Raw genomic sequence first — 24,782 nt, forward strand, 5'->3', positions numbered from 1 at the left:
TAAAATTACTAACTAACCTTTAACTTAATAACTATTAAGATAAAAAAATAAACTGAGAGGCTTTTATAAAGCCATGTTTAAATATCTTGAATAATTATTGAATCAAGATAATTATATATTAATTAAAATTTTATTTTTGATTATATTTTCACCATATAGTTGTGTTACAATACAACATCATTACATTTAGGACTGAGCCACCTTTCTTCTATATAAATAATCTTTTAAATCTTAGGATTCATGTCTTTATAAATCTTTTAGTTATCAACAAGTAATTTTTCTCAAATCTCTCCTTTCTATAGAGTCTTTGTCTATAAAATATTTAATTATAAAAAATAATTAAAAAAAAAGAAAGTATGGTGTACATTTTAAATTAAAATTTTAGTTTAGAATGGTCTTATCAAATATGGACAAATTGTTGTAAATTTGTCAAAAACAAACAAGCAAATAACTTGTATATATAATTCTTCCTTTTGCAAGAGATAAAATAACTCATGGATGAAAAAACACATATTTAATTATAAATATATCAAAGTAATTAATTAAAAATTTAGAATACTTAAGTAAGATGTGATTATAGATAAAAGTATAAATAAACTTCCTTTAGTAGTTGTTTTGCATCCTTAGTATTCTTAACTCTACTTTTAAATATAAGGTATTAAGTAATTTGTTTTATTTTTTTCTATTCTATTAATGCATTAGATATATATCTTTTTTATATTAAAATCTAAATAAATCTTATAGATGTTTGAATTGTCAATAGCTCAAAAAATTCTTTTATTAAATTAAAATATTTATAAAATCTATTATTAATAAATTTTATAATTTTTTAAAAAATATTTCTAATTTTTATGTAGTTTCTTAGTAATTACATATATAGTATGTATTTTTTTAAAAAAATTGTTAACATTCAATTTTTTTTATTGATTAATAGAATTCTTTTACTAGAATAGGATAATTTTAAACTCAACATAATGTTTTTTCAAATATTTCTTCTTTTAAGCTTTATAATTATTATTGAACCTTCTATTTTTAGATTAATATAGATGAGATATAAATTTATAAATTAGGATTAATATTATTACTCCTTAGATTTATTATCAATTCTTACAGTACTTTCTTTAGTAAAAATAATATTAAATTTAGTTATTTCTATTTTTAAGTATATATTAATATATATATATATATATAGTTTTTAGTATAAAATAAAAATATTATGGATATTCTAAAATTTATTCTTATTCTTATAGAGATTTTAAGTAAAATTATAAAAAATATATATATATTAAAAAATACCATTTATAAGTTTAGATTTTAAGCTAGAATAAATAATTTTAAGCTAGAATTTAAGCTAACATGCAAAAAACTCTAACCTCTTATTTTGGTAGGAAGACCAAAGTACCAATAATATTGTGATAAAATTGTAGTCTTAATAGAGTATAAAATATGATTAATAAATTGGACCAAAACAATAATATAGGATATTACTACTGCCACCACAATCTTCTATCCACCAAATGCTACTACAATTTTTGCCATTGCCACCGCAATCTACCACCCACTTGACATATTCTCTTAATTTTTATATTCCAAAAATATTTTTTTATTAATATCTATATGCTTTTATAAAAAAAAATAAGAATAAATTATGGTTGCAATAGCAAAAACTATGGTGGCATTAGCAACACCAATAATATATCAACAACATGTATTTAGTCTAAGACCTTATTGACTATACAAATGTAGCTAATCATGGGAATAAAAAATATAAATAAACTACTATTTGTCTTATTTGACTTTCATTATAAATTTAATACATATAACTATTTATAAAATATATATAAAAATTAGAATTTTGGTGTTTAATATTCTCAATGAAACTTACAAATTTTCAAGTATAAAAAAAGTAAAAAAAAAATGCTTCAGTCTTAGGTAATTATTTTATTTTTGTTTTTTTAGAAAAAAAAATAAAAATCATTAGAAAAATTAAATCAGTACCTATTCTTTGTGTGGACTCCAACATGCACATGGTCCAAAAATTGGCTTTTGATAGGACAAGGATGGTTGGAAATGTTAGGATACCTTTTGCTCAAGCCGCCTTACATGTTTTATAAAATCTAATACAGTCCCTTCCAGAAGGATTCTAGTTTCACCTACCGTGTAAAAGACAGGTACCATGTGTATAAATATAACAACAACAATAATAATATTCATAACTGCTTTACAAAATGGAACAGAAGAATTTGGGACGTGAGGTATTAACTCTCTAAAGATTCTAAATTGACTAGATCAAACACCGACTAGTACCCCTCAGCAGAACTACAATTACGGGCAATATGATTCAGTGCTATCATGTTCAGCTCATGGGTGATTTCAGCTGGAATCTCCACCATGACATCGACATCATTCTCCAATTTTGTCGTAATGCGAAATTTATATCAATCTTCTACTTGCTGTGGGGTCCGAGGCCACATTTCCTCTTCACCATTGAAAGATCAGATCTGTCACACACGCTTCGGGATGACGATTGATAAACTTCACACTCAGTTTGTCGCTGAAAGCACGAAACTGTAGCTGTGCCCGCCACAGCACGTACCCGAGGTGCTGAAGAGAGCGAGTGAATCAGCATCGTCACTCAATCTCCAGCATCCCTTTGCTCTTGCAATTAAGTTTTTGCTATTGTCTCACATCAGACAAGAAATTGTTAGCAAATTTTAGCACCTGAACCTCGCAATCCAAACAACTAGCAAGATTCCCCCAACTCTCAAATATCGATGAGAGGGTGCGAGTGTTCAGGTTTCAGTCCGTCATGTTCCCTCCAGTGCCAGCTACCCGCTTGATAACCTCCAGAACAAAACTCCTGAAACAAAGTCGCTGATCTTTCCTCAGTGAAACAGTAGTATTGCAGTTTGTTGTTTCAACACCATTTTACGAGTTGAATCGGGATTCTCTTACTAGCCTCGAAGCCTAGTCTTGCAAACTGCAGGACCAGCCACAGACACAACACAGGCTTGAAACCATTGATCCAGTGCCAAGCTCTTCACCGAATACTGCAGCGCGCAAGCCTCTCAGATACCGACACAAAGTTGTGAATGTTGGTGGTGTTACCGCTTCAAGGAATAAATTCTTATATTATCAGAATATTATGAGTGGTATTATTAGTGTGAGTAGCCGTGATAAATAAGAAAGCCCAATTCAGTTATTAGTTTGTATTCACGTTTCTGGCCAATGACTAGGTTGTCATGTGGGTGATTTGAGGCATGAGGCAAGTTTTGACGGTGAGCGGTTTCTAAAAACATGTGGTTTCCGTTCCACTATTCATTAAAAAATAGTTAAATTCGCAATAATGCTCAGTTTTTTTGTTTCTGGAATTTGACTTTCGTTTTTTAATAAAATTTAATTTATTTACAAGTTTTTTCTGTTTGTTTATTTATTTTTTAATTCTTAATTTAGTTTTGTGAACGAACTGACCCATTTCGCTTCAATCTGCCAAAATGTATAGTTGGTAACCTTGAAATCAAAACAGAGAATTACATGATTTAATATTTTAGAAATATAACGAATCAGTTTGGAAAAAGACAAGTGCTTTTGTGACAGATTTTTACTTAATTTTATTCTACAAAAGAAAATTCCCCAATTGTTTTAAGAAAAAAATTCCTAAGTCTTTATTTATATTTATATTTATATGTATATGTTAACAATCGCTTTATTGTTCTTCGACTTCCTTTTTTCAGCAGGGGATATGTGTACGTTAAGCTTCTGAAATGCAAAATTGTGAGAAATAACAATCTTGGAAGTTTCATGAAAAGATCAATCTTACAACAGTGTTTAAAAAAAATAGAAAAATAAAATCCGTTTTCTTTGGAATCGTTCCACAGGATTCCAACATGATTCACACTACGTTGAATGTCATGATTTGTTTCACTTGATCTGCTCTCATGCTTTGTTTGGAAAAACTAACAAACCTTTTGAAAACTACAACATGGAATTGTCACCAAAAGATGTGCATGACATGTAACTACTAGCATTCTTAGGTCGATGAAACCTAATTAACAAGTATACAACTACAATTCTATATATATATATATATATGGCCCTTGTGCTCTTCAGTTGGTGAAGATAGAGTACAGATTAATTTTAGGGTGTGAATCTCAACAACATGTGTGTACGGCTTCTTAAGAAAGGTCTCCCACTCTAGCGAAAAACACCAAAATTAGAAATCCCACGCCTTTGAAATCTGGATTTTGACAAGTACGGGAATCACTCCGTACCTACTCCGGAAACCTCTTTCCCACCCCCAGTTTTCTAAACTCGTCCCATACCTCGTTTCCTAGATCTCACATGACGTACAATAAATTTACTATTCTCGTAGATTTTGTGGTGAAGCTCTATCCTGTTTCGATCGCTTTTTCTAAACCGTTTCTTTTTTAAGAATCTCAAATTCAATTGATGTCTAGGCTTTTAAGAAAGGATATGAAGATCTTCTAGGATCTACAATTGAGATGCGAAAGCTAGTCCGGGAGCGGCGATGGTGGAGGGGGCGAGAGCAAGCCCTTGGCTCGGAAGACGAGAGAGAGAGAGACCGAGAGAGAGTTCAGGCTTTTGCCGAGAATAATCTCGCGGGGAGAGGCGAATTGTAGTGGGAGCGATGTGGGAAGGAGGGACGGTGTAGGGTTGTGTGAGGAACCAGGAGGCCTTTGGTGTTGAATCTGGTGTGGATGGAGTCGAAGGAGGACTGGCGCCTCGGGCGTTTTGTGTGGATCGTGACGGTTGTTTTGCTGCTGCTGCTGCTGGCGGCGCGTCCCTGTGATGGGCGAGGGAACAGGGACATCATGCACGATGATGCGGATACGCCGAAGCAGCCTGGATGCGAGAATAGTTTCGTCCTGGTAAGCTCTGCGTGTGTTTACTACAACTTGATGGAGTGAATTTGAATTCGAGGAATAGTAATCGGCTGAGGAATGAAGAGGTTGGAGCTGTTAGGGTTTGTAGGAGTTAGGCAAGGTTATTGTAGTAGAGTGCGTGAAGAAGGAGAAGTAGCATGAGATTTTTTTTGAGGAATATGCTTTTTATGATATTTTAGGTGAATTTATGATGTTCTGACGTCACATGAATTTGTGAGAAGTCAACACAAGTAGCGCGGAGATTTCTCGAATTGATATACTCTATTTTGTGATACTGGTTGTTTGTTTTCTGGATTTGATTAGGATCATTATACTTTCAGAGGCGAAATGTGTTTGACGGCAATATTATATGAATGTTGACATGCAGCTTAGTTCATTTGTGCACCAAATTGAGCCCGATTGATACTGTGACTAGAGTGCATGATTTTTGAGAGTTAATCCTGTTAGCAGACATACTTTTCATTTGATGAATTGATTGACGTGGATGTTGAAGAGAAGTTACTTGAATGTTATGTGCTTGATGACTACTCAGGTGTAAGCTAGAATTATCGTGGAATATATTTGTAATAGGTCTGATCGTTTAAGATAATGGTGCCTCTGAAATCCGGGCCGCGTCAGACAATGATGGAAATTTTTGGTTTGGAAGACTTGTGTCCATCAGTTTTAGTACTCCAATCTAAGTGCTCACATTGCAGGTTAAAGTACGAACTTGGATGGATGGCGTTGAAACGACTGAACTAGTTGGCGTGAGTGCGCGTTTTGGAGAATCAATATCAAACCGTGCTCAGGAAATCAATGCCCTCCCTTTGGCAGTGCCAAGTCCTGCGACCTTGTGCAACATGTCCTCTTTACTGGTCAGTTACTCATGTTTCTGGCATACTACTCCTTGATGGTGCAGCAAATGGTTCCTGGCCGATTGGCGAGCTGTGAATCGCTTGAATAGACAGTATGATGCCATTTATCAGCGAAAAATGGTATATTTGTACATTGTGTGTTTGAACGCACAAGTCGCTAGAACTTTATACCAGGTATATTTACGTCGCTTTTTTCTTACAGCTCACGGGTCGTGCCGCCTTGGTGCGGCGTGGAGATTGTACTTTTACCAAGAAGGCTCGAATGGCACAGGCAGCAGGTGCTAAGGCTCTCATCGTGATTAATGATAAAGAAGGTACTTAAAGGAGACTTCTGTTACTTGCCATCATATGCGAAACTTCAAATAGGAGCCTGTTGTTCTACACTAGTTGACCGATCGTAGTAGATCAATCAATATGGGATTTTATATAGGCTACATTTGAACCATTTCCAGAGAAGTAATAAATAGAGGTGGAGTAGACTTATGCTGACCGTTTATGGTATCGTTCATAGATGTTCTCTTTGACTTAAAAGTAATTTCTATGGATCCTTCATTTTTCTGTTAGGATTAGAGAAGTTGGTGTTTTACAACTCGAATGTTTCCATTTGCAAACTTCGCTACCATGCGAGGGTTGTTTCTGTTACTTTGATAACGTGAATGGACATGAATGTCGCATTTGCGAGTTGCACGTAATCACAACATGTATCTGTTGTTCCTTTGTGTGATGCAGAGTTGTACAAGATGGTGTGTGATGACAACGGCACCTTCCTGGACATCCAAATTCCGTCAGTCATGCTGCCCCAGTCAGCTGGAGACACCTTAGAGGCTGGTTTGCTTCGTGATGAATCAGGTGTGTTGTGTATATCGCTCTCTTACCTTCATTGGTTGGATCCTCTTTTCACGAGTGTAATAGCACTTACATGCAGGTTCTTCACATCCGGATTTGATGTTAAAGCCACGAAGAAACGTTCACCTCTTGAATATGCTCGATTCACAATGGCAATTGAAAGGACATTTTTAACCTTACCTTGTGGCTTTCTTGTGAACAGTTAAGATCTTGATGTACTCTCCAAAGCGGCCTGTAGTTGATATATCAGAAATATTTTTGTGGCTTATGGCCGTTGGCACAGTCCTTGGTGCCTCTTTCTGGTCAGCCTGGACCGCCAAAGAAGCAGCCCAGGAGCACTATAGGAGTATGAAGGTATGGCTTGTTTATAACCTCTGATTCCAAAGCTGAACTTTAGCAGATTTGGGTGTAGGCCATCGCTGTTTGCTAACTTTTCTTGATACGTAGTCATATGTTTCTGAATGCCATGCCTAATTGTGGATTTTCATCGTTTCCACCAAATGCAGGATGGAGGAGATTCTTATGTTTCTGATAGCGAGCACGATACAATCAAGGATGTTGTAGACATTAATGTTGTATCTGCATGCCTGTTCATGGTTCTTGCATCAGTATTTTTGCTCATACTTTATTACTTCATGTCGCACTGGTTCCTTCTTCTATTGGTCATCCTTTTCTGTGTTGGCGGTTTTGAGGTATTGCGTCCATCCTTGCGTATCTTTTTCATCTTATTTTTGTTGGTATTGAACATCATATCTCCTAAACTTATCTTTAGATGTAAACCCATTCAAAGTCGTTAAGTTTCAAGCAACTTCTGGTTTTTAGAGAGATGTTGTGTGTCGTGCCCAACACATAGAGTCGCTCCTTGGACTTGCAGAATATATGCACCTACATTTTCTTAGCGTCCCGGTTTTTCTCGAGTGATAGTTAAGAAGAGTTTTCTTAAAGATGTATGCCCTTCATCAAGAAAATTATTTTTAAAAATTTTGATTTTCAAAAATATTATGTTTTGGTGCAACGAATCAACTGTTCAAATCATAATCACGTGAGTTGCATTTGATGGTGGGATAATGCAGGGTCTGCAAACCTGCATGGTGTCCCTTCTTTCCAGGTAAATATGGCCGTGCAAATAATCTGTGCTGGGAAGTTATCTGTTTATACGAGTAAGACTAAGATACTAAGTGGTAGCAACCTCGTGCTTGAATATAACATCTTTGGTTACCAAGTGGGTCCAGTATGAGTGAGGTTTGTTTGTTCATGTATTTGTATTTACATATTAAAATGCTTTTAATGTTATCTTAACCAATTTTAATGCGTCGTGATTTATGACTCTTGTACTCAATGTATTTTGTAGGTGGTTTCCCAAAGCAGCCGGAACATATTTCAGTGTGCCACTTTTGGGATCAATGTCAATTCTCTCGTTGACAGTGGCCCCTTTTGCATTCCTGTTTGCATCATTGTGGGGTGTATATCGAAATCTGAGTTTTGCCTGGATTGGTCAGGACGCGCTTGTAAGTACTATTTTGGGCATCCTGAATACTCTCATTTTCTTTTTCACTCATGGCTGAGGTGAATTCTATCATCTTCATGTATCTGAACATATAGTAGGTCCTTCTGCTTTTTTTTCCCTTTCAATTCTCCCACGACACGTCGTGTCGTTACATGCAAAGTATTAATGTTAATATGTAAAATATTCTTAATTGATGAGAGTGTTTTTTTGCAGGGAATTTCGTTGATCTTGAGTGTTCTCCAGATAGTGCGCATACCTAATATTAAGGTTGGTCGTCCAGTCTTTTTAAGAGACATGCTTGATTGAAGTGTTTTCAATGATACATGTTTTGAGTTACGGTCAATCTTTATTCCTCTGTAGTGCTGGTTTCTTAACCAATTTTAGATGAGTGTGGTCAACATTTGATTATTGGACTCGGAGCAATTCACCTTCGGGGTGTAATGTACTGGATAAAAACAGGTTTCTGCGGTACTCCTGGGTGCTGCCTTTATATACGACATATTTTGGGTGTTTGTGTCACCGCTTATTTTTGATGAAAGTGTCATGATAGTGGTACGTACATTCTTTGCATTTGGAATGTTTGTTGCTTTATATAGCTGGTAATTTATAACATACCAACCATTTTGATAATTGCCATCTTTTCTATCGTTGTAATTGAGAGAGTTGTTTCGAATGTAACTCGTATGTGCCAACGTTTTGATAACGGAGCTTGTCTGGGCCAGGTTGCTCGGGGAGATAAGAGCAATGGAGAGGGTATTCCTATGCTTCTGAAAGTCCCCCGGTTGTATGACCCATGGGGTGGCTACAGCATCATCGGCTTTGGAGATATTCTGCTTCCAGGACTTTTAGTGTCCTTCTGCTTACGGTATTTCCCTGGGTGTTGCTCATTAGATTTGTGCGGAGTGGTTCAATGACTATCGGAGACTTGATCCATTAAACCTTGACCCATGCTGCTTAGCAATTTTGACCTCAATCTTCAATTGGTGAAGGCTTCGCTTGTTCGAATGGCTTCTTTCAAGGGTTCGTTGATCTACATTCTTCCAAGATTTTAGTCTTCATTTGCATTTCTCTAATGAATTGTATTTGCTTGTGATTTCAGGTATGATTGGGTGTCGAAGAAGAGTCTTTTCAACGGGTACTTTTTGTGGACATCAGTGGGTTATGGCTTAGGTGAGTCTTCTGCTTTTGGAACTGTGAAGGTTATTTTCTTTTTTCTTTTTTCTTTTATTTGAGCTTAACTTGATGGACGGGTTTTGAGTGAATATGAGCTGCTTCTTCTGCAAACGTACTTTTAGCACGTCCTCATATTCCCATAACTTATGTTTAATGCAAAGTTGTACGTATCTATCTACCATTTTGTGAAAGGCATGTTTGCAGCTAGTTTTATTTCATATTGATTGGTTTCACCCAATGATTTTTAACTAATGAGTTTGAGTTTGATTCAATAGGGCTGTTCTGGACTTACGTAGCCCTCAATTTGATGGTTGGGAATGGCCAGCCTGCATTGCTGTATATAGTTCCGTGCACTCTAGGTATTGTTCCATCGTTCCTCAGGGTGCATTTGAAGATTATGCTGGGCATTGGGTTATTATATTGAGCACAGATTAGCAATTTCATATTATTTTAGCAATCCTGATTGTCTAATGACTATGTAGCACTTTATGTTGTGGTCTAGGTGATGAGGCAATCATAGTGTACATGTCACAGTTTCACAATAATTTGTTTTTATCAACCAACTTGTGGATTTTGTAGGAACTGTGCTATTTCTCGGTTGGTGGCGAGGAGAATTAAGATCTTTGTGGACGAAAGGAGAACAAGTTTCACAACTGGAGAATTATGTGAATTCTTCACGCATTCACAATCATCCACATAAATGACTAGTAGGTCTTAAGTTCAATGTAGTGAAATAGGATTTGAGTAGATTTTAGAGTATTTGGGGTGCCCTTTTATTTAGTCACGTTGTAAACCAGTACAGCCCTAATTTCATGCTTGCGGAGTCGTCAAACGCTCGATCTCCCCAAAATCCCTGGTAGCTGTTAAGGTGACCATCCTGCTCTGTACATTATTTTTTTTAATTTTTTTAAATTTTTTAATAGCTCATATTTGCAATTCTCCATTTTGATTCCCTGCAAAGAAGTTGATTGATAATGGAGTTGTGAGTTTGAGCTAAATTTTTCTTCCATACTCATCAAGTTCCTTATCAGCTCGTTCTCTCTCCGACAAAAGGACTGTTACATTCTCACCAAATTTTTGTTTTGGATTAGGTTGCTAAAAACCATTTCGATGCTGAGTTTGGTGAGAGCCCTTTTCGAGTACGAAAGTGGGTTGAGTGGCTTCTCCGGTTGTCCAACGCAACACACTACTTACTGCAAAAATGTATAGTTTCTTTATTTAGAATTTAATCAATGAGAATTCTCAAGTTCTTTGGAATTCTCATTGCAATTTTCATAAGAATCATTGCCATGCATTTATGTATGTATAATACATACACAAGTGTAATCACAAAGTGGGTATGAGCGTACCGAAACGGTTTCTTACAATTTCAGCTTTAAATTAGAGGATTGTTTTAAGTTGCAAATGCAATAGAGAGTCTAAAAACTGATAAAGGATTGTCACTGCCACGTTCATAACTTCCTTCAGATGACGGAAGTTTGAAACAAATCACCAAATTTTCGGATAATAATTCACATGCAGGAAGGACGCGGTTGCTCCCTCAACTCTAGGAGTTGCCAGAAGATCACAGCGCAATCGCTCAGTCTTGCCAAGACGCTGCGGAGCTACTGCGAAATAGACAAACATTTTCCGCTTTCCGCGCCTGCAACAAGAAAATATGGGTGGGTGCAGTCGAACACTTCCTGGTTTCAACACCTGTTTCCCCCGACTTTGCCATCGCCCGCCACGTCGTGATTCTGGACACCTCACTCGTCTGCTACATAGGATATATCCATCTTCATCAGCCTATATCACTAGTCTCATCACTCGTTCAATCCTAGTGGACAAGTTTGTAAAGTTGCTGTAACCGCGCACAGGGTATAGGACGTTGTTAGCTGCATTTGGGTGAAACCATCAGTAGAAGGGGGTTTTAGTCTTCGTCGCCTTTAGACATGGAGAAGATTAAGAACAGGCTTTACAGCCACAAGGATGAGCAAGCTCACTCTACCAACACTAGCACCACTATGGGTCACACCAGAAAGTCTCCTCACAATGCCATAAGCACCACGGTTGCGCCTGGATACGATGCTACGAGCACCACTGTCGCCCCTGGTCACGAGCAAGGAACCACTGGTTACCACGAGAAGAAGGGATTTCTCGGAATGTGTGGTGGTCACAAGATAAGTGCAATTTTTGGAGGAAGGTTCGATATCAGCGTACTTTGTGTGTGCGTATCAGACATACTGTTGACAATCGATACTAGATATTGTTTCTATGATGCTTCGAGTTGGTAAGCGGATCGCTGATTGATTGCTCGCGTGATTGGTTCGCTTTGAAATTTAGTTGCCAAATGTGGTTGGTGTGTGCTCATACAGGAAGGAGATGACGGGAAGAAAGGTGGCGGCCAAGTAAGCTCAAGGTAAAATTTTGCACCAGTCGCAATGCGACTTTGTGGAGTTGCTCTTAGTGGCTGTGAATTGAAATCTTTAGCACTACACTAAGTTTTTCCAAACAAGTGGACACATTTCTAGCTCTTGAGATTTGAGAACTGTATGCGCAAGAAAAAAACATCTGAATTGTGGATTAAATTTTTGCATGCTGGCGGTGGAAGCTCATCCAGCTCCAGCAGCTCGGATGAAGAGGAGGAAGCGCGCGAGAGGAACATTCTCCGTCGTCAGAGGCGTGCAGAGCGCCAACAGCACAAGGCAGGCCTGTGTGGAACTGTCGAAACCACTGGAGTGGCTCCGGGAATGACCGGCTCTACTGCTGCACCAGTTGGACATGGGAAGAAACACGGGTGTTTTTGAAGAGATGCTGGAACATAGTAGAACGTATACATAGTGGACTGAAGTAAGCACTAGAAGGTGAATAGTGTGAGGGTTTATTGTGCCAAAAGCGTCGTCATTATATTCGTACATTGTCGATTCTACTAGTTGTATAGCAAGTGATGCTCACGATATGATCGAAGTAGTATTCCTTGGAGTGTTCATGTAAATTGGAACAAAGTATAATGGTAAGGATCACGGGCTTACAGAGACGACAATGTCGCTTTTGCTTTGCCTCTTGCAGTCTCATCTCGTGCAATCTCGAGAATGTCCGCCCAAAATGTTCACACAATTGCAAGAACATGACCACACGTAACGCTATGGGCTCATCGTGGTTGCAACTCTATACTCACGGGTGGTCCGAGTGGGCCATATGAACGACTTGCAATAAACTCTTCCTCCGATGTCCAATATGAGTTGTTTGGGATGAAACTTCTGCTCCTGTTAAGTGGCCATCTTTCTGACGCTCTCCCAAAGGAATCGCCATTATTCCAGTAGGTTGGAGATTCCGGTGGGACAGTATCCCTCATAATCATGTCCAAGTCTCGTGTCACCTCAATCATCTGAGGGCGTTTTACTGGGTCGGTGTCAACACACTTTAGACCCAAGACCAGAAGTTCCTCGATTCCTTTAATCGAATAAGATCCCATGCACGGATCCACAAGGTCCCAGAACTTACCATCATTTAACGCATCTCGTACCTGCATCAAGCAATTACTTGTTTAGTCCTTTTGGCTCACATACTTGGACAAATAACTTTTTGATCAGTGAACTGGTCGGGGAGTTTCAATACCTCTCGCACCATGTTCTTCCCATGAGCAATGGGTAACATGCCAGTAATCAGCTCTAGTAGAACCACACCAAAGCTGAAGACGTCGCTCTTGTCTGTCAGTTTCTTGGTCATGAAGTATTCCGGATCCAAGTAGCCCTTTGTGCAATAACATTGAAATGATTCGTCAGTTTTGAACTTTCAGTAACTGCCAATTGTATCCCCAAGCATGATGTATCACAAAATAGCAAGGCAATATTTAACAAAAAATAACAAACAAACAAACAAACAAAAACATGAATTTGACTTTGTTGTGAAGAAAAAACTTACCGGAGTGCCCCTCACGTTGGTTGAAATGCCGTCAGGGGTGGTACCACTCATCTCCGGTGCTGGAGCAAGTTTAGAGATACCGAAATCGGAGATCTTCACATTCAAATTCTGGTCTAGTAGTATGTTGTTCGTCTTGATGTCGCGATGGAAAATAGGGGGATTTGCCTCAGTGTGAAGGTAGAGGATAGCCTTGGCAGTCCCCAACGCAATTCGTATTCTTGTTGCGTAGTCTAAGATCACAGTGGCTGCAACGGTACTTCGAACACTCCACATTCAGTATGTTGCAACCCACTGAAAATTCGGAGGCTTAAGGACTGAAGGGAACTACAAACTCCAGGGAAGTGAACCTTACGTTTGAGGTGGTCACGAAGATTTCCCCTCGGCAAAAATTCGTATATCAACATCTGCAGCCAGAAATTCTAGGGTGAGCCTGAAACGTTTAGAAAGTGCTCTGAAAAAATCGCAGTGAAGAGTAAAACAATGTTTTTGCACCTGTTCTCCTTGATCGTTACAGAAGCCAATTAGAGATACGAGATTCCTGTGGTGCAGACGCGATAAGAGCTCTATTTCAGTGTAAAATTGCTCTGAACCCTGGAGAGAGCCTCCACTGGCTCGCTTCACAGCGACCGCCATTCCATCCGGAAGAATGCCTCTGTATACATGCCCATAGCCGCCTCTCCCAAGCACGCAGTCAACGTGGAAGTTATTTGTTGCCTGCTTAATTTCCTCAAACGTGAATGCTTTCACTCCGGCAAGCTTCAGACCCGGCGGCATCATCGCTGGACTTCTCTCGACTGCGCCCGGTGAGACAACCCAAGAATCAGCTTCGTGAACAAGATGCTCTAAGAAGTAGCACAAATACCAAAGACAACATGGTCTCTCTTATTCAAATGAAGGCTTACCGAAGGTTTTCCTCAGCAATTTGGTCCTGTACTTGCGATTCAAACACATGAATGCACATGTGGCAACTGCAACAGCCACCAATATGAATACCACAATTCCAGCAATCGCAACCTTTGAAGTTCTATTCGACGGACCCTCCTGCACTGGCAAATGTAGCAGGTACCACCCCAATTCAATTCCTCTGGTCGGTATTCACGCAAACCCAACAAGGTATGGATTTTAGGAAAGCCGGAACGAGTCTGGAATCAATATCTCAGCACAAGGGCCATGAAAGCTCACCTTTATGAAACTCGAGCAGATCGTAAGGACCGATCACGGAGAGTTTCCATTCCGTGACAGCCGACATTTCCCAGCTGGCAACAGTATCGAAGATCCTCTCATACTCCTCGTCGTCGAACGTTGTGCTCAATGGAAACAAGAACAGCAGAATGTGTAGACGAGGGCCGGCCTGCCAATCCAACTCTCTGATGCTTACTTGAGAATCGGAAAGATTCAACATTGTGTAGACCAAGGAGAAGAATTCATGTCGGAAGCGGTCGAAGAAAGTGAAGCTTGGGCTTTTGAGTCGGAGATCCATTCGAATTGGCTGCGCACATCGGCATTTCCCGGAAGATTCAAGCACCGACACCTGGGGAGGATCGCATTTCGCACACCCCGCTAAACCTCCGCTGGCATGGTCTCCTACCGTATGGTTACCCTGCTCGAAGCAGTACTTCAGTCTATACTTATCCGCGATGTTTGTGGCATCGCATATAGGATTTCCAGAAATTCTGTCAGATACAGATCGATCAATCATGACACGAAACCGTGTTAGACGAACTGACAACAAGGTGTGTCAAACATTTTAAGCTCGAAATCTATGTCATGATTCATCTGATTCACGATGTTTTGCTTCAGGCAAAGTTAGTTCCTGTCAGAGAATTATTAGCAAGTCACACACCTGAGTGTAAAGTTATCGTTTACTTCACCAGCCTTAAGGGTCTTCAAGTCTATGCCAGTGAGCGAGTTGTTGCGAAGATCTCTGCAAGCAAAGTTCATGGATCAACACTCTATTGCGGAGTGTAGAGAATATTTTTAGGGAATCTACGTTGAAGCAACATGTGAAGCACCTTGGTTACATATGGACCTTTGAACTTACACAAGAGTATGCTGGCTTTCGAGTACACTACTGAAGACAGTCCCCAGAGTGTCGGGAATCGTCCCATTGAAACGGTTGTAAGCAAACCGCCTGCACAGCAGTAACGAACGGTTGTTTCAGTGTTTTGTTTCTGACTTCCGGATTTGTTCCACTCTCCCTTCCTAAACTAATTTAAACGATTGAGCATATCAAAATTCTATTGTGCTCATATAGAAAATCGGCGTTATTGTTTGGGCAACCAAGTACTCACAAGGCCTGAAACTCTTGAAGATCACCAATGGTATCAGGAATTGGTCCAACGAGGTTATTCTCCGACACATCACTGCCAACGACGGTGAGAAAAAAACATCTGGATTAGAACCTGTTAAATGAAGTTTGGCTTTAGCAATGTTGCTCTTGATTTGATGAATATTGAGCTCTACGCTGACCGACGGAAAGGGCAGATCTTTCTTGTAGGATACTCATCTGTGAATTGAAACAGTGAGAAGGGGCGTTTACATGGTTATGAGCCTAGAAGAAAAGTTGCTCGGGAACGTTTCTGCAAATTGATTCTTGCTCAAGTCCCTGCAACGAGAAGCGGACTTAGAATGATCCGTTTTAAAATGATTCGATTTCAATTGGATATAATCTTGCAACCCAAACCATTGACAAACTGATTGATTGATTGATTGATTGATTGTACGCATGTGTATGCGTAATCTACCTACAGAAAGTTATCTTGCTTTTCCATTGTCAACAAAAAAATATACTTACAAATACGTCAAATTTGTCGCATCAGCAAGATTGGGTATCGTGCCTGTCAGGGAACAGTTCCTCGCGCTTCTGTATTGGCAGGACGGATTCAGTCAATTCTGATTAAATCAAACAATTCTGAAACAATTCTGAAACTTTAAAAAGAGAGGGCAACATCGGACCAGGAAGAAATGGGTCGGAAGAGAATGTAGGCCAAGAGTGAGCGCTCACAGCTTCATGAGGGAAGGGTTCTGGACCCACTCAACGGGAAGATGGCCACCGATGCTGGGGTTATTATCCACTTGTCTGCGAACACATCCACCAGCAAAGAGAAATTTGGTTGGGAAAGCAACGACGGCACCGTTTTACATGTCGTCCAACAGTCTAACTAATTTGTTGAGTGTTCTGGTATCACATAATCTGCTACAGGAATGACAGGAAGAGGTTGAGGTAAAAGCGCACATGATAACGATTTCGGGCAGAGATCCAAGAGATGCAGGCAACGGACCCGTCAAGTTGTTATTGTCCACCAGCCTGAATCATTGAGTAGTTCGTGAGGAGCAGATCCTTCATGAAGCGAATAAAGGGAGGTAGACATGCAGGAGGTCACAGAAACGCTTACACATGTACAAGTTTTGAACCATTGTTGCCGTTTATTTCTTTTGGAATAGTTCCAGTAAGAGAATTGTTATTGAGATGCCTGAAGCAAACACACCCAGAAATCAGTTAAAGCAATTTGGGAGGAGAGTTCCCAAGGTGCAGATGGCAATGCAAGAGAAGAAGTTTTCAGGGTTTTGGAGACATACATGTGCCGGAGATTGGTTAGGTTTCCAAGGCTCTGGGGAATGTTGCCGCTGAGAAGATTCTCGTCGAGCTGAAGTCTGATCATGCTCGCAAGGTTACCCAATTCTGGTGGGATCGGTCCCGTCAACTGGTTTCCATTCAGAAGTCTGCACCAGTCCCCAAACACAAATCAACATCACGAGAACAGCAGTGATTCTGTGGATGCTTCAATTGGAGATTCGTAGTATCACAATGACTTTGAGTAACTCACAGGAGCTGAATGGATTTTATGGTTCCGAGCTCCGGTGGGATTTTGCCTTTGATCCTGTTTCCCATTAGGTTCCTACATCAATGCCGAAAGATTTGAATCAGTAATTGAATGAATCGGTGACGGTGCGCTTCTACTTCCAAAATCATTAGCACGCGCATTTTAATGTGCGACAGCTGCTTACAGTATTCTCAGGTATGTGAGGTCGCCAAGTTGCGGTGAAATCGTGCCTGTGAAACCGTACCACAGCAAATAGCTGCAAAATCCCGAAACATCATCCTCCAGTCACCAGCACACTTGCGCTTGAGTATGAGCAGTCATTTGTTGGCTCAGAAGGTGCTGACCTAAGCTCTACCACAGCAACATGAGAGGAGACCACTCCTGCCGCTATTCTTTAAAAACTAATGACAACAGAATGTACAACAGAATGGTAGCTGAAAAGGACGAGTGTCAACTCACAGTTCCGTGACATGGGAAAAGTTTGATGCGGTGGCGTTGGAAGCGCACGAGATGCCAGTCCAGGACGGGGGTCCGCATGGATCGCTGCCTTGCCATTTGGATAGCACTCCCTTTGTGTCGCCGATGCTTTCCTTGAAAGCCAGCAGTGCAGCCGCTGAAACCAAAAGAACCCCATGTTAAGCACCTTGGTCCCAGAGACATTTGTGACTTTCACGGCATAGAACCTTGAAACTGGAACGTCGTGAGCAACACAAAAATTTTATCTTCAAGGCTGTCCAAAAAAACCCGAACTGTGGTATAGTCTAACATCGCAGACGCTCTATCCAAGCAGTGGGTATTTTACGTGGAAGTACTGCTGGACACATGAAACATTCCGAGAGCCTATTTCGTTTAGTGAAATATGAGGACTCAAAGGATTTCGAGAATGCTGCAAACTTGAGGACAATTGTCGGCGACTCCTCGGGTGGAGAATAAGAGATGGATTTATTGTGTCGGTAAGAGCCCAAGACTGCAGACATGCGAGGCATTAGAGTCGTGGTACTTACTTTCGATAGGATCTGAGACTGCGCTCGCCGTAGCGACAACTACAGCAAAGATGATCAGCATCAGTAACCCTGAATCCTTCCTGAACCCTTTCATCTTTCTTCCGAGGGCAGTGGTTGATTAGTCCAGTCGAGCGGTAAACTCTTAGCAAATCACCCCAACGGAAGAAGCAGCGGTTCTACTTCAGTGGGGGGATTGAATCGTTATGTTTTTTACAGCTGAAATTGGCATTATTCAACTCTCCTGAACGCTCCCCCTAGTTCTGAATCGAAACGTCTTGATACCAATGATGAAAATTGTATGTTGTGCTTGTTGCTGCAAAACTAAGATTTAGAAGTTATATCACTGCCCGCTCTGGAAAGTCTGAAACGGCAAAATATCTCGCTTTGTTGTTTCACAGCTTTCTCATTACATGAAGTCCCTCGGATGCTGGACATGGAGTGAGACACCGCAAACCCCTCACCAATCAGTCAGCCACTTTAGCCCAAAGTACCGAATGTTCACAGGCTCTAGGTCAAAGCGCCTCATTTAAGAATACATTTGTGCGAGTAACCACGAATGCTAAGATCACTGGTTGCTGAAGTAACGGCGCCGATGGTGAGGCGGGGGCTTTCATGAGTCAGAACAGCGATGCCGTCATCTAGTTTTAACGCAAACGTCTAGGTTTTTCTTGTCGACGTTGAAACGCAGTGCGAATCCTGCTAATGAAAACTTAGCCGGAGTCGAACAATAACAATACCTATTAAACCAGTTCAATTGCGCGTCAACTGATAGATTCTGAGCACTACGACGTAATCCATATCAATACCCAAGAGCTTTGTGGCAGCGCATCCTCTCTCATACTTTATTACAACATTTAGTGAGTCACGAATTCAATCCCATAAAGTATATGAACCAAGTCAAACGACTGGTGTTGTCACAGCGAATATTAGAGGACAAGCCTGTGAGACAACCAGTGTACCACTTATGAACAAAGAGTCCCAGAGAACCAAATTATTCCACAAACGTTTATCAACGCAATATAAAACCACGACTACACGAATCAAGTCATAAACGCAACCCCAGAAAATTGTTGAGCAAAATCAGCGCCTTCGGAGTCGTCAAAAAGTCTGAGTGCGAGGAATCCTACCTCGGAGCAACTTGTAACAGATAGTAATGGACCCTCGTAAACACCGGCAACGCAGTCTCACGAAGTAGAAGCTGTAACAAACCCTCGTCAAGCATCGCGGTCTCAAAAACCTGATTGCTGATATACACTCATACATACACACACACACACACATATTGTATTCAAATCTAGAGTTACCGACAGCGAGGAGTGGTTCTGAGTGGGAGCGGTCAGGATTAGCCGCTTACGGGAGCAAATCGACGTGAACCGCTTTGTGTGTGGTTCCAACATCGCCAGATGCACTCGATCGGTACGGAACGTGAAAATTACGAGCTGCGACGGGCCCACCGCCCCCACGGGGCTGCAGTCCAGCTAACTGTGGGTCTGGCTAGAGGATCGGGCTGGTCTCGTCGCATGTGTAACCGAGCACTCGTGGCGTCCACGGCAGATGGTGCAGATGGGATCGCCCGCGGGTTGCATAGACCTAATGTAGAATGTTTTGATGTGATTTTTTTTTTTTTTTTGTTTTTATCTGATATGCAGTTAGATATATATATATATATATATAAATATTTGCAAGTATTGTAACACATGGTACTTGATGTGGTAGTTGAATCCCATGTGCAATATACCTATTTATGTCACCTCTATCAAAATATCTCATTACATTTGTTTATTTTATTGATTATACTAGATCGATTGTCACCCTTGAATCTCAACTTAGTCACTTGTGATTTAATTTGATATATGATTTTTTGTGGCACAGTCTAATTAGCACCTAGATTGGTTATGATATGCTATGCTGTAATACCTGATTTGAATGTAAATTGTAATTATGAATTTAGCCTACAAATTATCATCTCTCCTATGTTTACACTATATGTGCAATTTTTTTGAAATGTGACATTGATTTAATCATTAGATACTTAATTTATTATCAGTGTATTTTCATGAATTATTAATTAATTCATAAATATGTCGTTTTTTTATTTTTTGATTTGAAATATTATCATGGAAAAGGTAAATTTTAAAATTAAGATTAAAAGATCAAATTGTATCACAAAAAATCTATATTTTTTGTGACTATTGTGTCTCCTTATTATTTGCTTATTCATTTTTAAAACCCAATAAAAAATATGCTGAGGACAAGTGTGAGCGGTGAAGAGCTAACTTGAGGATTTTTTTAAAAATAAATATCGATTGGATAACACATGGAAGTCTTGCCATAGTGGTGGTGGGGTGAGAAATAGTCATTGAATTTGTCTTTGTGCATGGGTCCACAAAAAGATGAGTTTGGTTTGAAGGTAGGGTCCATGTAAAAGAATCTTGCATTGTACTAGGGAGGAGGGTGTAGAAGGAAGAGTATATACATGTATGTATACACACACATACATACTCAAACACGTATAATATATCAACTAGTCAAAAAAAATATGATTCAAAAAATGTGGTTTTATAGCCTTCTATTGCTTCAAAAGACCTAAAAAAACTAAAAAATAATCGTTACATTTTTCCTTATATTAATTTTTTGTTCTGAATAATTTTTTGGAAAAAAAAATCTATTTAAACTATTCACCTAGCCATGGAGAGACCATTTAACCATGCCAATTCCTTTGTGCCAAATCAATATCCTATGTTCATTTTTTATCTTTACTTCCTAACTGTTTAGTGTAAAACACATCTAACGTTCTATAATTTCATTTTGAAATACATGTACACCACATAAATATGATCATCTGCATAACATGATAGACTTTATAATTGATTATTGACAATCTAATATTAAAGAGGTGATAATGCAATGTTTGACTATTTTCATAAAAATATTTTTCACTAGCATTAAAACTTAAAAGTTATGGAAGCAAAAATGTAAATTAGTAAGCGATTACTCTGAGCAACACACCTAGTCATGTTTTGCAAGATACATTTTGTGTACATAATTCTTTTGTGATGATAACGACATCTAAAATTTCATTGTAACATTATTTGACTTTGATGCACATTATTTAAATCTGATGCTCATATTAATGCTTCTGAACTGATCTAGACACACTAGCATTACACTGCTTGCTGCTTTGTGAAGAAATGGAAATATATTGAATCCAGTAGCACAGGGAATTCATGGTGATACTGTGTAGAATCACAGATACTGAGCTCCTCGAGGAGACTCCCGTTCATACTAGCCATACGCCATAATTAGTTTATCTTAAGACCACGTCAACTCTAACTGAATTGTCCCTTGATACTGAGAACATGGTTATTCCAACACAGTCCCTTAATCCTGTGGTCAAGTGTCCATTGCTATTGCTTTTCCGCTTATTCATTAATTCTTGTTGTGAGTGTGGTGAAGTGGTTGTACACCTAGGCAAGTTCTACAAGTTCCGAAATTTGTTCTTCCAAGTGCCTTGGTTAGTATGTCGGCAGGTTGCTCTAGTGATGGTATGTACATTACCTCAATTTCTCATGTTTCCTCTTTTTCTCTAGAAAAATGATAGTGCATTTTGAAATGTTTGGTTGATCATGGAACACAATGTTGAACAATATTTTGAACAAGTTTAATGCTACTTTGGTTATTAACATGAAGAAGAGTAGGAAGGTTGCAAATTACACCTAGTTCTATGAGTAGTTTGAACATTCCATTAAAGATCTATACTTAGATTTTGTTAATGATGTAGATATTGAGTTTTGTCCTTTGCATTTCTATGTGATTGGTTCTTCTCTTAGTTTAAAGATATAGCCACTAATAGATCTTCTGTTGTCAATATCATTTCTCGAATTTGCATTTAATTATCCATGAAGTTTTTATGAGTTGATTGTAGGATAGAATATAGTTCATAGTTTGATGTCTTTCAAATATATTGTAATATTCCTTTCATAGCCCATAGATGAGTTTGTTGAGGTGTTTGCATAAATTTTGATACATAGGGAACTACAAAGGCAATATCTAGTCTAATATTTGTTAAGAATATCAATTTGTCAACCATGCTTCTATATTGTATTGTATTCGTATTTTTTATTTCCATATCCTTTTGAGTTTTAATCCCTCATTGAGTAGAATGTGAGATGGATTATAAGTTTCCATGTTGAATTTTTATAGGATTTGATTGCCATAAGTATATTGGAATACTAAAAATCCAAGTAGTTGCTCCATATAAACTTTCTTAAGTAGAACCTTGTGTAGAAACATTGTCTTAATATTAAGATGTTGAATAAGACAATTGTGGAAAGTGGTAAGGCAATTGACACTATGGATTATATTCCACTTTACCATAGAGCAAATGTATTGTCGTAATTAATGCCAACTTCTTAATTGAAACCTCTTGCAACAAATTGGACCATATATTGAGATTGATGGAGTTGAGCAGTAGGTTTTAATTTAAATACCTATTTAGCCAAAAAAATATGGTAGTTAAAAGGTTGGAGAACTAAGATCAAGATGCAATTTTGTTCAATGCTTGTAAGCTCTTTTTGCATGATCACTTTTTATTGGTTAATTTGTAGAAGTTGGTTGAAGGTAATATATTCAGTATGATTGGATGTAAGAGAATTAATAAAGATAAGATGATAGGATATGGTGCAATTGATGCACATAATATTAATTCAAACTGTACTGTCATACAATGTAAATTCTTACTTAAAAATACATTAGGCACTTAGTTGTGGAAGGTAAATAAGAAATACAACAATAAGATCCTATTAAGTGTCATGGCCATAATCATGTAAGCTAATAATTACATATAGAAATAGGTAGAAGTAAGTAAAAGTAGATAAAAGTAAGTTAATTCTATAATATTTAATATAGAAGCTTCCTAGAAACTTCCTAGATGCTGCTTTGACTTCATAGGTGTCTTTAATTGACTTTTTGGATTAGAAACGTGGTCAACAAGTTGGTCATGTGCCACACATGTTGTTAGCTTGAAGATCAAGCTAACTATATGGCCCACACGTAGAAAAACTTGCCTTGTAAGTCAAGGCATGTGTCCTACAAAGTCAACACATATTGGAGGTCCTATAGAACGTCGCCACGTAGCCCCTAGTTAGATAGTATATATAGAGACAAGAGTGAAAGCTTCTTCACTCTTGTCAACTCCTTTCTTGCTTCTAGTCCAGGTTCAAGAGTCTTTAGTTTCTTGTCTTATGGCAATAGCCATTCTAATTTCCTTTTAATATACCTACTTGTTTATATTTTGACTTATTATATCAAGATAGCTTTTTTGTGTATATTTTCCCTCATCGAGTCTTTGTCCTTGAAAGATTGACAAGAGTACACTTACAATATCAGAGCTTTATTTTTTCTTGAGTGAGAGTGGATTACCCCTTTCTCTTGACAAGACATAAGCGTATTAGAAGTTTGTGGATTACCCACTTCTAAACTGATATTGTTCTTAGTATCTTCTTTGTTATCAAGTCTTTCTTTTTCTTTGTCTTGAGCAATATCAAACAAATTTTTCTTCTTAGTGTCATTATGGCAGAGCTTGTTGAAATGAAGAGTGCAATGGCACAAATGCAAGAGCAAATGAGGGAGTTAATGCTTGCGATGCATCAACTCAATTCACCAACACATAAAAGAACAAGAATAGCAGAAAGTGGGGATATAGAGATGATCGGAGCTGCTTCAACATCTACAACAAATCACGTTCTTTCTCCAATTGTACAACACCCTATAAGCACTAGAGAACCAAGAATTGCCTTACTTGAGAAATTTGATGGTACGAGATCAAAGTTTCGAGGGTTCATCAATCAAGTACAATTGGCAATTGAACTTCAACCGCAAAGCTATCCAACTCCAGGATCACAAGTCAGGTTTATTGGCACTCTACTTTCTGGTTCTGCATTATCGTGGTTTTCGTCTTTTCTTGAACAACGAAATCCAATATTGGACAATTTGGAAGCTTTTTTGGCGGAGTTTCGATCTATGTATGGTGAATACGATGCAACTCGTGTTGCAACAAATAAGATCCGAATTCTGCGACAAGGAAATCGCTCAGTAACAGTGTATGCTTCACAATTTCGACAACTTGCAATTGACATCAAGTGGGATGATGCTGCACTCATCAGTCAATTTCTTTATGGATTGCAATACGAAGTAAAGAAATTGATGCTCAACTTACCTGATCCTCAAACTTTGAGTCAAGCAATCGATTTTGCGATAAAATGTGATAATCAACTTTTTGAATTTCAATCCGAGAATCATTCATAGGAACCTCAACGTTATTACTCAATGACAACATCAACATCTTCGCCAAACGTACATTCGGAAGTAGAAGACATGCAAATTGACGCGGTACGTTTTAAACCTCTAACTGACCAAGAAAAGATTCGCCGTCGTCAAGAAGGATTATGTTTATATTGCGAAGAACCTAAGCACACTGCTCAACATTGTCCAAAGAAACGACGCAACTATAAAATGAGGGGTACGACGGTCAAAGAAGACAACATGTCGGAAAACGGATTCGTCCAGCTACAATAGAGACCGTGCAGCTGGAACCTTGTACAATTCCTAATGGAGGTCCTATCCTCTCCTCAGAATCCTCTCCTTGTTTTATAATAGACTTATATTTAGGACCTAAGAATTACAAAGCCTCTGCTTTATTAGATTCGGGAGCCTCAGCATGTTTTTTAGATGAACAATTTGTTAAAAGTCGTAAAATATCCTTTGTA

The 24,782-nt window shown here is 38.7% G+C and overlaps 3 protein-coding genes across 8 annotated transcripts; 2 read left to right on the top strand and 1 right to left on the bottom strand.

Moving 5' to 3' along the window:
* The first annotated feature begins 4,506 nt into the window (after positions 1-4,506).
* LOC112289854 (signal peptide peptidase-like 2) lies at positions 4,507-10,565 on the top strand. Of its 2 annotated transcripts, XR_002971997.3 has the most exons (15): positions 4,507-4,889; positions 5,600-5,758; positions 5,961-6,072; positions 6,488-6,607; positions 6,807-6,958; positions 7,111-7,296; positions 7,678-7,712; positions 7,956-8,112; positions 8,325-8,378; positions 8,571-8,663; positions 8,834-8,976; positions 9,211-9,281; positions 9,560-9,643; positions 9,864-10,152; positions 10,376-10,565. XR_002971997.3 is itself a non-coding variant. In XM_024535510.3 (14 exons), the coding sequence occupies exons 1-14, from the start codon at positions 4,719-4,721 to the stop codon at positions 9,986-9,988; spliced, it is 1,662 nt and encodes a 553-aa protein (XP_024391278.1). In that variant the 5' UTR covers positions 4,551-4,718; the 3' UTR covers positions 9,989-10,211. The 2 variants fall into 2 exon arrangements, 1 of the variants encoding a protein (XP_024391278.1); XM_024535510.3 differs by lacking the exon at positions 10,376-10,565 and having other exon boundaries at positions 4,551-4,889; positions 9,864-10,211.
* Positions 10,566-11,081: 516 nt separating this feature from the next.
* Positions 11,082-12,300, top strand: LOC112289855 (uncharacterized). Of its 4 annotated transcripts, none has more exons than XM_024535513.3 (3): positions 11,082-11,466; positions 11,639-11,682; positions 11,875-12,300. In XM_024535513.3, the coding sequence occupies exons 1-2, from the start codon at positions 11,216-11,218 to the stop codon at positions 11,673-11,675; spliced, it is 288 nt and encodes a 95-aa protein (XP_024391281.1). In that variant the 5' UTR covers positions 11,082-11,215; the 3' UTR covers positions 11,676-11,682; positions 11,875-12,300. The 4 variants fall into 4 exon arrangements, with proteins under 4 accessions (XP_024391281.1, XP_024391280.1, XP_024391282.1 ...); XM_024535512.3 differs by having other exon boundaries at positions 11,082-11,490; positions 11,884-12,017; XM_024535514.3 differs by having other exon boundaries at positions 11,884-12,017.
* Positions 12,122-19,417, bottom strand: LOC112289884 (putative LRR receptor-like serine/threonine-protein kinase At1g06840). Of its 2 annotated transcripts, XM_090254576.1 has the most exons (21): positions 19,143-19,250; positions 18,016-18,328; positions 17,471-17,624; positions 17,196-17,267; positions 17,015-17,086; positions 16,767-16,910; positions 16,583-16,660; positions 16,423-16,494; positions 16,192-16,266; positions 15,982-16,050; positions 15,727-15,792; positions 15,479-15,550; positions 15,229-15,318; positions 15,031-15,111; positions 14,370-14,860; positions 14,090-14,233; positions 13,680-13,981; positions 13,540-13,591; positions 13,188-13,432; positions 12,882-13,016; positions 12,122-12,789 (listed from the first exon to the last, which is right to left on the bottom strand). In XM_090254576.1, the coding sequence occupies exons 2-21, from the start codon at positions 18,107-18,109 to the stop codon at positions 12,415-12,417; spliced, it is 2,883 nt and encodes a 960-aa protein (XP_090110702.1). In that variant the 5' UTR covers positions 18,110-18,328; positions 19,143-19,250; the 3' UTR covers positions 12,122-12,414. The 2 variants fall into 2 exon arrangements, with proteins under 2 accessions (XP_090110702.1, XP_090110700.1); XM_090254574.1 differs by lacking the exon at positions 18,016-18,328 and having other exon boundaries at positions 19,143-19,417.
* Positions 19,418-24,782: the final 5,365 nt, after the last annotated feature.

Source organism: Physcomitrium patens, chromosome 12 (genome assembly GCF_059467195.1).
Source record: "Physcomitrium patens ecotype Gransden chromosome 12, ASM5946719v1, whole genome shotgun sequence".
Taxonomy (NCBI): Eukaryota; Viridiplantae; Streptophyta; class Bryopsida; order Funariales; family Funariaceae; genus Physcomitrium; species Physcomitrium patens.